The sequence below is a fragment of the Mus pahari genome, chromosome 4, assembly GCF_900095145.1.
Source record: "Mus pahari chromosome 4, PAHARI_EIJ_v1.1, whole genome shotgun sequence".
NCBI classification, from domain to species: Eukaryota; Metazoa; Chordata; class Mammalia; order Rodentia; family Muridae; genus Mus; species Mus pahari.
The window spans coordinates 104,693,544-104,708,890 of record NC_034593.1 but is presented as its reverse complement, the minus strand read 5'-3'; the positions used below and the strand labels follow the sequence as shown (position 1 = coordinate 104,708,890).

The 15,347-nt window shown below is 39.2% G+C and overlaps 1 protein-coding gene across 1 annotated transcript in view; it reads left to right on the top strand.

Annotated features, from left to right (window-relative positions):
• Nucleotides 1-15,347, top strand: part of Slc30a7 (solute carrier family 30 member 7) — a 66,185-nt gene that overhangs the window by 2,985 nt on the left and 47,853 nt on the right. Inside the window, exons 3-5 of the mRNA XM_021195893.2 lie at nucleotides 11,347-11,460; nucleotides 14,259-14,346; nucleotides 14,958-15,084. Of these exons, the coding sequence (XP_021051552.1) occupies nucleotides 11,347-11,460; nucleotides 14,259-14,346; nucleotides 14,958-15,084 (329 nt within the window). The remainder of the gene's footprint in view (nucleotides 1-11,346; nucleotides 11,461-14,258; nucleotides 14,347-14,957; nucleotides 15,085-15,347) is intronic.

Genomic DNA, 15,347 nt, shown 5'->3' with positions numbered 1-15,347 from the left:
CACACACACACACACACACACACACACACACACACATGCGCACGCGTACTGTAATCCTGTAATCCTAGCATTTTTAGAGGCAGGAAGATCAGAAGTTAAAGGTCATATTGAGCTACATACTGAATTAAAACAGAATTTTCTTAATTTGGATATTTATATAATTTGGCTTCCTATATTATTTGTAACCAAATTTTTCAGGTTTTTTTTTTTTTTGATTGATTATTTCTTTATAATATTGGATTATCTCTGCTTATTTCTCACCAAGACCTTGTCTTGGTCATTTCTATGTTTGGCTTCATTCTTTAAAAATAAGTTTCAGATTCTCGAATATAAAAGATCAAGGAGTTTTTCCTGCCATAGAGGATTAAACTGTGGATAAAGCATTCCTTTCACAGAGATGCAAAGAGATATTTGATAGAGTAGCAGCAAGTGTACGTTCAGCCTTTATTTCCAGGGCCTGCATTTTCAAGGTAGAGCTTGGTTCTAATCAGAGTGTCTATTTTGATGGTGAAATGTCTTGGTGGAAGAAGAGATCAATTCTGTGTGCTTTCTCCCACTTACTGTCTACTCCCTTTCAACTAGATGGCAGCGTTACTTAAAGCTCAGTACATGTGCTGTGTGTGACTGCCATAGTGGGCACCTTGGCACTTGGCACATAGTAGGTGCGTACTACATATTTGGTGAAAGAAAGAATGAATGGTTGAAAGTATGGATTCATCTGTCTCTACTAATTGCTAGCTGCTCTGTTAGGGGAAACAAAAACACCAGAAGCAAAAGTGAAGCTCCTTCCTTTGGTTCTTAGAAATAGGGAGGGAAGCGTAGGAATATTAGCTGTGTTTCTTATTTCCTTCTTGAATGCTTTTCTTTCTACTATTTTCTTCCCCCCCCACCCCTTTTATTGAAAATAGATTCCTTTTTCATCTAATTATGGTTATGATTATGGTTTTCCCCTCTCCCGTTCCTCTCAGTTTCTCCCTACTGCCCCTCCCCTCTGGATCCACCCCCTTTCTGTCTGTCTCTCATTAGAAGGTGAACGGGCTTCTAATGGATAATAATAAGATAAAACCTAAGAGAAAGCAAAAACCAACAGATTGGGGTTGGACAAAGCAAACAGAAGAAAAAGAGCCCAAGAAAAGGCACAAAGAAACAGAGACCTACTGAGAAACCCATTAAAGCACTAAGCTGGAAGCCACAATACCTATGCAGAGACCCTGGTGCAGTCCAGTGCAGACCCTGTTCATTTTCATCCATTTATTGTTGAGTAACTGCATAACCTCAAGGTAATACAAGAATGTAGTTTTTGTATCATTGAGGGAATTATTTTCTGAGTTACAGAAAAGAAACAAACCCAATAATTGTTTGAACACACAATACCTTTTTCCCAAGATGGTTGCAATGCCTGTAGCATAGAGAGAAAGAGGCAAAAAAAAAAAAGTACATATTGTCTCATGGATTTATCTGGGTGCTAACACATAATGCTGTCCCTCACACTTTAGCACATGGTCATGTCTAGAAGCAATGTGGTTTATTCCATCAAACCATGCAGATTGATTCAAACTAAGGCTTTGTTACTGAGGAAGAAAGGGGGCTTGTACTGGAGAGAGACGACCCCACTTAACACAGGAAGTGGAGGGGTAGTGTTTTCGTTTTCTTCTTTGCAAAGTTACAGCAAGGCCTCCATCTCCTTTGGTCTGGGTTGTATGGTTCACCCCGGGCCCCCATATTCTAGTATGCCACTTTGTTTGGCTTTATGTGTTTCCACGCCCTGCTGCTACACATTTGCTTCCCCATCTATTTAAGAATAAATTTCAATTATATCCTCTACTACAGCCATTGGCAGTAGTCTCACTTAGAAATGAAAGAAGCTCATGAAACAAAATATAAAGGCTGATGTTTCTGCTTTAGTAAGCATTTGTCCTAGAAATGTTTAAGGCTGCATTGGCGGTTGGTTTGGTCCTGTGTTTATGGAATGTATATAGAGGATCCTTGCAGAGTAATTCCTTGGTGAAAAGTGCTCTCATTAATTACATATTTCTCTATTAAAATTTAAAGATGTTTTAGCCTTTTTCAAGCTTTCTCTTTTAGCCTTTTTCATCACAACTTAACCAGCTGTGATGGTACTACTGGCAATGAATTTTCTCATAGTTTTACTTTTCTCCTTAAAACCTGAGATACATATTTCATTTTGAAGAACATTAAGGATCAAAGAATGACATGGAGTTGTAAGCTATTTCACTATAGTTCATTAGTTTATTAACTTTACTAATAATCAGGATTCTAATTTCCTGTTTTTTAAGTGTGTTTGTATGTGATTGTGTGTTCGAGTCCACGTATGTGAGAGTACCTGTGATGGTCAGAATTTGAGTTTAGTAGCTTCCCCTGTCACTTCCCACCTTATATTTTGAGAACGATTCACTGCCAGTCTACTTTTCTAATATCTTGATAATAAATGTATTCTAAGCCCTCTTATTTCACATAGAAATCAGCTAGGCAGGGGTCTGTGACTCATGATAATCCCTTGTCTTTAAATGTGAATTAATATTTAACAGCCACTTTGAATAGACTATTAGCTCAGTTACCAATAGACCTTTTGAGAAAGTTTTATAATGGAGAATCTTAAGCAGATGTAAATAGTATCATGAACCTCATAGGACCATCTCTCATCTTTATAATCTACACCCTGTCTTACTTATTCTGTCTCTGTGACCACTGCTGGATTGGCCCAGACAGATATGAGGACCAGTCTTTCCATATTTGTTCAGTGCTGATTCTTTAACAATAAGAGCCACCCCTAAACAGTTTATTATGCATTCCTTCTGCATTATATTATATAGAGAAGACCCTAGATGACATCTATATGTAGTATTTGTTTGACTGACATGGGAAGATCTTCCATCTCTTAAAATTGATAGATTTTTCTTTCTGCCTTTATTTTCACAAGTGGATCTCTTTTTTTTCTTTTTTAAAAGCTGGTCTTAAACTAGGCCAGTCTCAAAAATCCCAGTGCCAGATTATAGATATGTGCTACCACTCCTAGTGTTAAATAAAATCCTTTTCAAAAGTTTCCTTCCCTCTCCTCCCTCCCTATCTTTTCCTGCCTTCTTTCTTTTCTGTTCTTTGTAGATAGCAAAGCACTGTAGCCTAGGCTAGCCTAGAACTCATTAGGTAGCCAGGCTGGACTGCCTTATAGGCTTACTCTCACCTCAGGCGAGACTGCAGGTGGGACTCATATGTGGCTTCCAATGTTTCTTTTGTCATGTAAGTTCTGTTCACATTCTGTTTTACTTAAATGTTGGCATTTCTCCTTAATGCTACAGGAAATATCTCTCATTAAAATGTCTTTAACGAGTCACATAAAAACATACCATAACACTTTTAAAAAGAGATTACTGTTTAAAGTGAAATCCAAAACAAGTACACTGATTATAGGGACTTGTTTTTTCCATATTACATTTATTTCATGTGCATGATAATACCTTAGGTAATATCTATGCCACTTTTATGTTTTACTTGCTTTTTATTTTTCAAAAATTCTTATTACATTTTATTTGGTATGTGTGCGCGTGCATCTATCTTGGTGGACATCTAGAGAGCAGAGGTTATCCTGTGGGTGTCGGTTCTCTGTTTCCACCTTGTGGGTCCTAGGCCTTGAACACAGGCCGTCAGGGTTGGTGTCGGGCACCTTTCCCTCCTGAAACATCTTTCCAGTACCTACCTTTGTGTTTTAAAGAACTCTGTGCTGTACAGTCCAAATGAGAATTCATAGTGAGTAATGCTTGCTAGTACTGAAGGTGATGAATGAAATTCACATTTTCCCACCAGTGTTTTTATGTAGAATGAGAACTGGAGGCTTTTCCTGTGTGTCTATCTCCTCATCGATAGCTAAGTGACTTTCACATCATAGCCCTAGGTCAGAGAAAAGGCTGCATATCACCTGCTGTAAGAGAACATGGTGCTCTTCCATTTCAGAAGAGGAAGTAGGTTTTCAGGTTGGGTTACTTTTTATTAAATGCTAAAAACTACCACGGGAATATAATGCAGTGGTACAACCCCAGCACCACAAATGTGTGTGTGTGTGTGTGTGTGTGTGTGTGTGTGTGTAAATAAGTATTTAAAAGAACTTGGTTGCTATAGTCTGCAGGATTTACTTTTTTGTTTCTCCTTAAAGCAATCTTTTACATCCGTTGTATGTATAGAAAACAAATTTGCTGGAAAAAAGAAGCTGGCTGGGGTTCCTGTGCATGTACTATAGTGGCCGCACACCACATGAGTTTCTAGTTGGGAGGCATAAGTCTTAAGTTGGTCCATGGGTTGGTGCTTTCTGAGTTACTGCGGAAGAGGCTGCTCTACCTTCAGTGGCTTGGCTGGTAATGTTTGACATTTCCTTGGCTTGCCGAAGCATCATCTTCATCTCTGCTTTTTCATCACTTGGTCTCCTGTGTACCTTCTGATTTCTGAAGATGTAGAATATATAGACTGCATGTAGCTATGAGGAAGCCATCATCCTTGGTGGAGTGGGATTTTTTTTTTTTTTTTTTTTTTTGGTGGCATAGTAGTAGTCTTGGGATCACCCACACTTGAGCAAGTAATCCCTCACCAATGGTCTGCAATAAGTAAATTATTGGCTATTTCTTATAATTATTATAAAAGTCATTGGTTCCCCAAATTGGGCTTAGGTAGAACTGTATTTTCATTTGTTGTTGCCACTTTATAAGGAGGAGGTATGTCTCCTCTGGGACAGTAGTTTCCTAACACTTGGCAGAGTTGTCCAAAGATGAGTTTGGGAAGAGTGATGGCATCGCTCTTGCTGGGCTCAAGCTAAGGGACCTGAGGGTAGCCCATCTGCAGAAAGAATCCAGTTATGGCTCTGTTTCTGTGTGTTTGGGGAGTTGTAAGCCCCATTGCTATAGCAGCAGTCACAGTGTCCTGATATACTTAATGAGATATGTAGCCGAGGCCAAGATGGCTGCCCAGAGAAAACTTGGTTTTGGAAAGGAGGAAATAATTACAACAGGAAAAAGACATGAGGCTAGCCGGTCTGGGTTAGCCTCTGATTAGGAAAGGAAAGTGGGAAAAAAGGATGATGTTGAAGTGTTGACTTGCCATTCCTTAGGGCTGTGGGAACCAAAAGTAAAGAGAAGATAGCCCAGGTCTATGGTAGGAAGCTCTTCCTGTGACCCAGAACCTTGGAACTCAGAGGAAGAGTTGGGTAGTAAAGAGTTAAAACTCTAAGTGAAAGTGAGAGGTAGTGGATGAAACCCAGTTTCCCAGGCAAAAGAGGACAATTTTCACCAAGAAAGGCAAATTCAGCAGTGAGCCTGGGCCTTGGATTGAGCTTCAGGGGCTGTGATGAGACTCACTGTACCTGCGGCTGTGGAAGGAGACCTTTGTGGGATGGGTGGAAACTATGACAGCCATTTCCTTTGAAAAGGTGATCACTGACCAGTAGATGAGGCTCCCTGTAAGCCTGGTGTTGAAGCGTAGATATATTGGTGTAGGCTTAAATTTTTCAAAACCTACTTTAATAAGTGTTCTTAACCTCCCTTTTAGCCCAGGACCCACTCGAGGTAATGGAAAGGTTAATAGGGCAAATGGAGATGTGGACCTGCTTAGAAATAGTTCTTCGGGGCAATTCTAATCTTCGTTGTCAGGGTATCAGCAGTTCAGTTCACATGAATCAGCAGTGAGTGGTAGCTTGGTCCAGAAAAAACTGAGGTTCTGTGAATCAGCTTTAGTCTGCAGAAGGAGCAAAAGCTGCCGGAATATCAGAAAACGTTCTTTGGTGTGTTTCAATCTGCAAAATCATGAGAAGCAATGATCAGCAAAGAAGGCATGGCGTCTTTGCCATGAGCATTGTCATTGAAGACCAGCATCAGCAAAACCCAACAAAGACCAGCAAAGAGCAGCAAGGTGAACCAGTGCCACAGCATCCTTCCTCCACTGTCTGTTGACTTAGACCCTTTCCAAGCATCACATACCCTCTCGAGCTTCCACTCCAGCAAAATTTACACGCCCCCTTTCCAGGCAGCTTCCAGAAAAGAACCATGTGTCTGTTCACAGCCAAATGTCCTCTCATAGACATTTTCCAGAATATCACTAGACATTTCCACTTCATATTGATCTCCTGGTTATTTCTTAGCCTTAGATTTGGTTTAGTTGGTCTCTATCTGCATTTATGTCAGCCTCCACTGCTTTGATTAATGTAGCTCTGAGCTTTTGAAATTGGAAAATAGAAGTCATTCATTTTTGATCCTCTTCTTCAAGAATATTGTTGTTTTGTATAGGACCACTGCTATAGCGCTCTCTCTCTCTCTCTCTCTCTCTCTCTCTCTCTCTCTCTCTCTATATATATATATATATATATATATATATGAATTAAACTCTTTTTTTTAGGTTAATCAATCAAAGCACATGCCTGGCCTGGACCCAGCCCCTCCCCCCAATATAGCAGATGTGCAGCTTGGTGTTCATGTGGTTCCCCTAACAATTGAACAGGGGTGTCTCTGACTTCCCTACCTGGGCTGCCTTGTCTGGCCTCAGTGGAGAGGATGATGAGACATGATGTGCTGGGGAGGGTTGGTATCTGAGGTGGGGGCTGGGGGCGGTTCCCCGTCTCTGAGGAGAAGGGGAAGAGGAAATGGAGGAAGGGGTGGGAAACAGGAGGAAAGGGACTTTGATCATGATGTAAAAGAAATAAATCAATTAATGGAAAAATTTTAGGCTAATTTTTTTTTATGTGTGTGAATGTTTTGCCTGTATGTGTGTTATGTGTACTTTGTGCTTGCATGGTGGAGGTCAAAAGAGGGTATCAAATCCCTTAGAACTGGAGTTATGGGTGTTTATGAGCCACCATGTGGGTGCTGGGAACTAAACCCGGATCTTCTGAGAGAGCAACAAATGTTTTTAACTTTTGAGACACCTCTCCAGACCCTATTCTTCTTTTAATGTGAATATTTAGATTGGCTTGACACTCTCTCCATAGGTAATAAATTGAAAATGTAACTCATTTGGGGAAGTATTGTTGTCTGAGTTCTTGCTGATGCGTCACATGGACTGAAATTGAAATGGTGCAGATATTAGCACTGTCACTAAACAAAAGTGACTCACACCTTCATGAAGCTTTGCTTAGTTCCAAAATGAAGGTTAATGAGTACTGTTTTGTGGGTGTAGGCGCAGCTCAGTAGAGAGCGTGTATTCAGTGTGTCTGAAGCATTGGTTCAATCATAAGTACTAAAAATTGGTCTTTTGCATATATAAACATGAAAGTTTTCCCATCTATTTAGGTAATCTTTAATTTCATCAATATTTTATAGTTTTCAGAATGTAAGTTTTAGCATTTGTTAAACTTATCCTTAAAAAAGTTACTTTTTCTTTTGAGTGCTGTTGTAAATGGAAAATTTTTAATTTTACTTTTGTTCTTTGTTAGCGTGTAGGAATGAAAATTATTTTGATATTGTTTATTTATCCTGTAAAAATTACATTAATTCAAGCAAATTAATTACATTAATTTCTGTGTATTCTTTAATGCTTTTATATATAAGATAATAACATCTATAAATATACATTATTTATTTCTTTTTTTTCTACTCTGAGGAACTTTGATTTTATTTCCTACCTTATTGCCCTGTTTAGATTCTCCAGTAAAATGATAAATAACATGAAAAGGGGCATCATTGTCATTTTCCTGATCTTTGGGGAAAACAGCTTTTCACTATTAATTAATTACTCAGTGAATTTTACCATTTAATGATGATATCAACTATGTATTTTTGTAGCTGTCATACAGAAAGCTAAAGGAATTCTTTGTATTTTAAATTTGTTGTGTATTTCAATCACCAGACATGTTATATTTTATGCAGTGTCTTTTGTCTATTGAACTTTTTTGTCCTTTATTCATATGATACATTGATTGATTTTCATGTTAAAGCATCCATGAGTTCTTGAATTTAGTCACAGTTGGTCAGGATATGTTTACTCTTGAATTGTATTATTGGAGCTGCCTCCTGGTGTCTCGTTGAGGGTTTCTGGATTCACATTCCTGAGAGGTGCTGGTGCACAGTTTCCTTCTCGATGGCTCATCTGGCTTTGGTCCTATCCTAGGGAAGTGTTCTCTTCTGTTTTTTCCAAGTGTTTGTGAAAGATTAATTATGTTTTTAAAATGCTTGTGACTCAATGAATACTGCATAGGACATTTTGTTGGTAGTTGTTGCTGTCAGCTGTAAAATAACTAAGTCTTTTCTTACCATAGGGTTCAGATTAACTTTCAGATAGATTTATGACATTTGTTGCCTCTCAGAATTTGTTTTTAGGTAGTTTGTTAACATATAGTCATAATCTTTCCTTATTGTTCCTTTCAGTTCTGTAAAGTCAGCAACATCCCTCCTTATTCTTGATTTTTATTGGCTAGAATGTTTCTGTTGTCATTGTTTTTTTTTTTTTTTAAAAATTTTTTTTTTTTTTTTTTTAAGTACACTTTAGCTGTTTTACCACCCTCAAAAAGGGGGGGACAAATTTCATTGCGGGTGGTTGTGAGCCACCATGTGGTTGCTGGGATTTGAACTCAGGACCTTTGGAAGAGCAGTTGGGTGCTCTTACCCGCTGAGCCATCTCACCAGCCCGTCATTGTTTTTTTTAATTTAATTTATTTTATTTTTTATTAGATATTTTCTTCATTTACATTTCAAATGCTATCCCCAAAGTCCCCTATGCCCTCCCCACACCCTGCTCCCCTACCCATCCACTCCCACTTCTTGGCCCTGGCGTTCCCCTGTACTGGGGCATATAAAGTTTACAAGACCTAGAGGCCTCTCTTCCCATTGATGACCGACTAGGCCATCTTCTGCTACATATGCAGCTAGAGACACAAGCTCTGGGGGTACTTGATAGTTCATATTGTTGTTCCACGTATAGGGTTGCAGACCCCTTCAGTTCCTTGGGTACTTTCTCTAGTCATTGTTTTTTGATAAAGACTCACTGTGTAGCCCAGCTGGCCTCTCCTGCTTCCTCAGCTTCTGTGATTGGGGTTACAGGCTCACCCACGCCTGGGGCTTGAGTCTTTTTCATGGATCAGTTGACATGAATGTTGCCAATTTCCTTGATCTTGTCAAAGAATGAACATTTGGTTTTGATAATTTTTCCCATATTAAAAAACAAAACAAAACTCAGTTGTCCTTAAAGATAGCAGAAGTAAGCCAAACTTCTTTCTTATGTCTTTGAACATATTGCCATATTATGTTCTGACTTGGATCATTTCCAGTAAGAATAATCTATGACTTATCATTTTTCCCTTTCTATCAACTTTTCTTCTTTTCCCTTTCTCTTTGGTATTGTGTGTAAAGTGTGTAGGTCTTCCCCTTCCCGCCATGGTACTCACTAACTATCCCGGATTATGATTCACTTTTTTTCAGGAATTTTGGGTAATTTCCAGCTATGTCATCTGATTTTTTTCTTGTATAGTTTCTGTCTATGGAAATTCTCTCTTTGTTCATGAATGTTCTACAGCTCCACACCATATTCTTTAACACATTTATTATTTTTGTATTTGTGTTTGTGCTTTATGCACCAATGCATGACTGGTGCACACAGAAGCCAGAAGAAGGTGTTGGATCCCTTGGAACTGGAATTACAGGTAGTTGTGAGCCACTGTGGGTGCTAAGAACTTAATCTGATGCTTTTTAACTGCTGAGCAGTCTCTCCAATCTGTAATCATATTTATTTTAAAGCTCTCTGACAGTTCTAACATTTGGGCCATTTCTGGTTCTGATTCTATTGCTTGCCTTAGTTCTTTTTTTTTGGTTTTTCGAGACAAGGTTTCTCTGTATAGCCCTGGCTGTTCTGGAACTCACTTTGTAGACCAGGCTGGCCTCAAACTCAGAAATCCGCCTGCCTCTGCCTCCTGAATGCTGGTATTAAAGGCGTGTGCCACCACACCCGGCTTGCCTTAGTTCTTGACTGAGTTTTTGATAGTACTCTTCATTTTCTCTTCTCTTATCCTTTCAAGTTTTTCACAAAATGCTTGTTTTATGTCATAAATAGTACATATTGAGTATTATATTTAAAATAAAGCCTGAGGTTTATAGTTGCTATGGACAGAAATCATTCACCTGTTTACCCTCCTGACTATTAACTGTAGTAGGGATTTGATAGTTGATCTAGGTTTGAATCTGGTATTTGTTTTTGATGATGAATTTTACTAAGTGACAGTTCAGTTTTCTTGTGGCTCCTACAGACCTGTGTTTGGTGTAAAATTTAGAGTATTAGAGTACTGATACTTGATCATATCTCTCCAACCTCTAATCATGTAATTGATCACAATACTTGATCTGTTCTCAGCTTTCAGCAAGTCTGTGCCTGTATCACAGCCAGTCTCTCTGTGGTCTTGGTAGATTCCTATTGCTGTATCCCAAGCTTGCCGAGACATGGCGTGAGTTCTCCTGTAGCTTTAGATTCAGGCAGTTCAGGTTCAATGAGTGTCAGAGTTTGTTTGCTCTTTCTCTCTATCTTTATTTCTTTTTAAATAAAGAAGAGAGGTTTGGTGCTGGACAGATGGCTCAGAGGTTAAGAGCACTGGTTGCTCTTCCAGAGGTCCTGAGTTCAATTCCCAGCAACCACATGGTGGTTCATAACCATCTATAATGAGATCTGGTGCCCTCTTCAGTCATGCAGGCATGCATGCAGGTGTATACATAATAAGTAAATAAGTCTTAAGGAAAAAGATAGAGGTTTGTTAAGCTTGTGGTGACAGCTGGTAAAAGGGTTTTCTAGTTGTGTCATAGCACAGAAGGCATCAAAGGGTGAGAGCTGAGAGTGGACAGTTACTAACAGATGTGGGGCTGAGGAGACGACTTAGTGTTAACAGCACTGGCTGCTCTTGCAAAGACCCAGTTCCCAGCATCCACATGGCAGTTCAGAACTGTCTGTTACTCCGTATCTATGGATCTGACACTCTCTTCTGGCCTCCATGGGCATCAGGCACACATGGGGTACATGTACATACATGCAGGTAGTCATACACATAAAGTAAAACAAATCTTTAAAACTAATAATGATAGCAGGCTTCTTTGCTCCAGGATGAGAGCCTCCCCATCCCGGCAGTGTTGACCTTTGTGCTGGAACAGTGAGCAGTTCCTGCACTGTACCTGTGCTGTAGCGCTGTAGCGTGCAAAGCAGCAGCACGTGGCTCTTTCTCATTCTCAGCAGCCCCGGGCTTTTCGTTAGCAGGATCTTTCTGTGCGTCATCTTTCATTACTGCCTTAGAAGGTAATTCCGGATGACCGTAGTTCCTAGGGAGAAAGGTGTACTGTTTGCTTTGTACTGTAATGCACCGTTATATCTGTTCTTTTTCAGCCTAGGGTTGATCTCCGACTCTTTCCACATGTTTTTTGATAGTACTGCCATATTGGCCGGATTGGCAGCTTCTGTTATTTCAAAGTGGAGAGATAATGACGCTTTCTCTTACGGGTAAGACTTTAAAATACTTTTCTTGAACTATTAAGATGCAGCGAGAAATATACAGCTCTTAAAGCCATGAAATTTTACAAGTTGAATTTACTTGTGTGATCTGAGTTCTTGAAACTGGCCTCAGGCTTTTTATAATCCTTCCTATGCACCTCCCTCAGGGTTACCTTTTTACTTCCTGGGTTAGATTTGCCTGTTTTAAAAGTATATGGAGGAGGGAAAGGTAAGGGGGCGATGAAGAATTACATTATAATTCCAAAAGTAAAGGAAGTAGCCTTTTTTAAAAAGATAAGATCAGATTCTATAATGTAATTTTTTTGTATATAGAATCTTTCATTTGGTAAATAAACCCTTAGTTTTACCGAAAGAATTAAGGGGATGTATGGCTGCTATAGAAGGTTTTCCTCATAACCTTTTTTTTTCCTGACAAAGAAAATCATATGAAACCTATCTTTTTTTCTATTCTTTTGCTAAAGAGATACTTTGCTGTTATTTATTTAAAATTATTTGATAACATGGTTTTATTTGTCTTTTTAGCTTTGCTCTTATATATGCTGATTTTTAATCTCTGATTTATACACTCAGCCAGTTACTATGTAAGGGCCTTTGATGATCCAGATTAGAGCAGAATTGGCTTCCTGCCCCACTGACTGGGGAAGCAATGGGTTTTTCATTATTGATTTAGACTTCCTGATTTTCCTGTTTTGAGTTCATAGACCATTTGTTGGTATAATTCTGTTTATCGGAGATGAGCACTAATATCTCTCTGCACCTTTGTCATAATGTTCACTCCTTCCCTGCTCCTCTCTGCTTCATCTCTTTCCTCAGGGCTTCCTCACGTCGGTTCTTCACCTCCTGCCTGTCTGTCTGCCTGCCTATCTGTCTGTCACATTTGCTTATGCATCATATCCTCATGCTTGTTTCTCCTGACTCTCCCTCTTTCCCTCGACCTCCCCCACCCCTCTTCAATCTGGAGTGTCCTTGGGCCCTCATGTTGCCTTGGCTGGAAAATTCATACACGAGACATGCTTGCTTGGGCAATCCACTTTCATAAATTACATGTTTTAACTCTAAGACTTACTCTGTTGAGGTAAACATAATCATTTGTGATCATGTTTCTAGTTTTTCTTCTTCATTTTAAACCTCCTATCAGGTACATTAATTAACTAAAGCTAATCTAGCATTTTATGAGAATGCATGAAACATCTGCCAACCTAGAAATTAGCAACAGAAAGATGCCAAAAAAATTTCTTGCCTTTGATCTTGAAATTTAGTGAGCTAAGGATAAGATGCTTTCTGTCAAGCATTAGCTATGGGACTAGAGGGAGAGAATAAAAATGCTCTTCGGTTTGAACAGTAGTCCTACTGATTTATTAGATAAATCTCTTTTAGTTTAAATTATAGAAAACTGGCTGTATATTCTTTGAATTTTGTAAACTTTTCTCCAAAAAAAAAGTACATGCTTTGATGAATAAGACTTGAATCTAATTTACTTGTATTTGTTTAAAGTGGAATGCAAAATTCCTATTGTGTTACATCAACTTGATAGGATGAACTCAGACGTAACTAGATAGAGGGCCTGTGAAAGTTTGCTCAGCCTGGCATGGTTGCTTGCATATGGTTGTACTTCCAGAACTTGGAGGTCATTTCAAGCCCAGCTGTAGTTCCTTAGTGAGTTCCAGGGCAACCTGAGAGGGTCTCTACATACAGCAGTCCTCTGTCAGAAAAGAAAATGGTTTTACGGAGACCGTTACATTTAGAAGTGATGCAGAGAACCAGCAAAGGCCTGTGGTAGTAGTGCACGCCCGTGATTCCAGCACTCGGGAGGCAGAGGCCAGCCTGATCTACAGAGCAAATCCCAGGACAGCCAGGGCTACACCCTTGTCTCAAAAAAACCTAAAAAAAAAAATTTTTTTTTTAAATTAAAGATAGGCTCTTACATAGTCTAACTTGGCCTAGATCTTACAATCCTCCTGGCCCAGCCTCTGCAGGGGTTGCAGGTGAATGCCACCACACAGTATCTGAAAGAGGAGTTTTGATGCTTGTAGTATTGATGAAGGACTAGCTCATGTGAGCATACTTTGACTAACACTTAGATATGTAAAAATATAAAGTTAAAGTTGTTTCCTTGTCTGTAACATGCGGTATAGAACAGTGAGATCTGTTCCCAGTGCTTCACCTAAGCAGGAAGCAGGGGACATTTGGTCCCAGAGAGAAAGGACGGGCATTTAAAAATGGTTTCATGGAGTGATGTGGAGATAGAGGTAATTCTAAAAATAGATAAATGAAAGTGTAGGCTGGATATGTTAGTCTTAGAAAAAGATTAGCAAAAATCTCCAGTTGCCTCTGCCATGATGCAGGGATGCTTTAGCCTTACTTGAGATCAGATTTCCTGAAGACTTCATAGCTGTAAGATGGGAAGCAAAGCGTGACTTCTCAGAAGCGGAGAAATAAGTTTATTTAAAACGGATTTCCTAGACACCTTCTCTTACTTTCCTTGGGCCCTTCCTCTTTGTTGGCTTGCAGTGGTGACTTGGGATTTACATTTCTATGACAGGCTTTTCTATATCCACCATCAGGGGGCCTTTTCCTTTCTGGAAGTCTGTATTTTATGACATTTGCTATTAACTATCATTCATAGTAAATTTTCTCATTTGGTTTATATTGTTATATAAATGTATTCTATAAATAAAGACTTTGTTGGCACTTAAAATATATAATATGGTGAATAATCTCCGAAGTGTATATATTTATTTGGATTTTAAGAAGTATAACTCACTGTTTACCTTGCTTTTCTTTAGGTATGTTAGAGCAGAAGTCCTGGCTGGCTTTGTCAATGGGCTGTTTTTGATCTTCACTGCTTTCTTTATTTTCTCAGAAGGAGTTGAGGTATAGTAGATAATCGTTAAGAGTCAGGAAATGACTTTTCAGTGAAAATGTTTTAAAGATATAATAGTAATAGAGATCTTTCCAACTATCGTGTGTTGAGGTTTGTCTTATGTTTATAGAAGGACTTATAAAGTAGTTGAAAATTTTACATTCTGTGAACTACCAGAGATAGGAAGCACGGGAAAGGGAGAGCTGTAGATGCTGTGAATGAAGTGTTGCCAGTGAGAAGAAGAGGTGCAGTCTGGGTAATGAGAGCCTTTTGGAACTGTCCCTTAAAAAATCTAGAACCTGCGAGTTTTGCTGGTGAACTTTGAAGACTTGGTATACATTTTGTAAAAATGGAAGGCAAATGTGAAGATTAGTGACCTTAGAGCCAGAGGAACAGGTTTGGTACCCAATATCCTCACACCTCTTTACCTTGGTGTAGAAACAATAAGTTTTACTTTTTCTGCAATATGTGAAGAGTAGTTTCCGCTGTCTCACTTCTGTCAGGTAGTTTTAAACACCTTTACTTCTGAAAACGACTAAAATTTTAACACTGCATCATATTGCTACCAGTTGTTCAATCTAGAATTGTATCATTGCTGATCCTTGTATTGTGTGTTTTCTAGAGAGCATTGGCTCCTCCAGATGTACACCACGAGAGACTGCTGCTTGTTTCAATTCTTGGATTTGTGGTAAACCTAGTAGGAATATTTGTTTTCAATCATGGAGGTCATGGACATTCTCATGGCTCTGGTATGATGGTTAGAACTATTTGTTTCTTCATTTTTTAACATTTTGTGTGTGTGTCTGTGTGTGTGAGTGAGTGACCGTGTGTGTGTGTGTAACCGTGTGTGTGTGCGTCTGTGTGTGTGTGTCTGTGTGTGTGTGTGTGTCTGTGTGTCTGTGTGTGTGTGTGTCTGTGTGTGTGTCTGTGTGTGTGAGTGAGTGACCGTGTGTGTGTGTGTGTAACCGTGTGTGTGTGTGTGTGTGTAACCGTGTGTGTGTGTGTGTGTAAC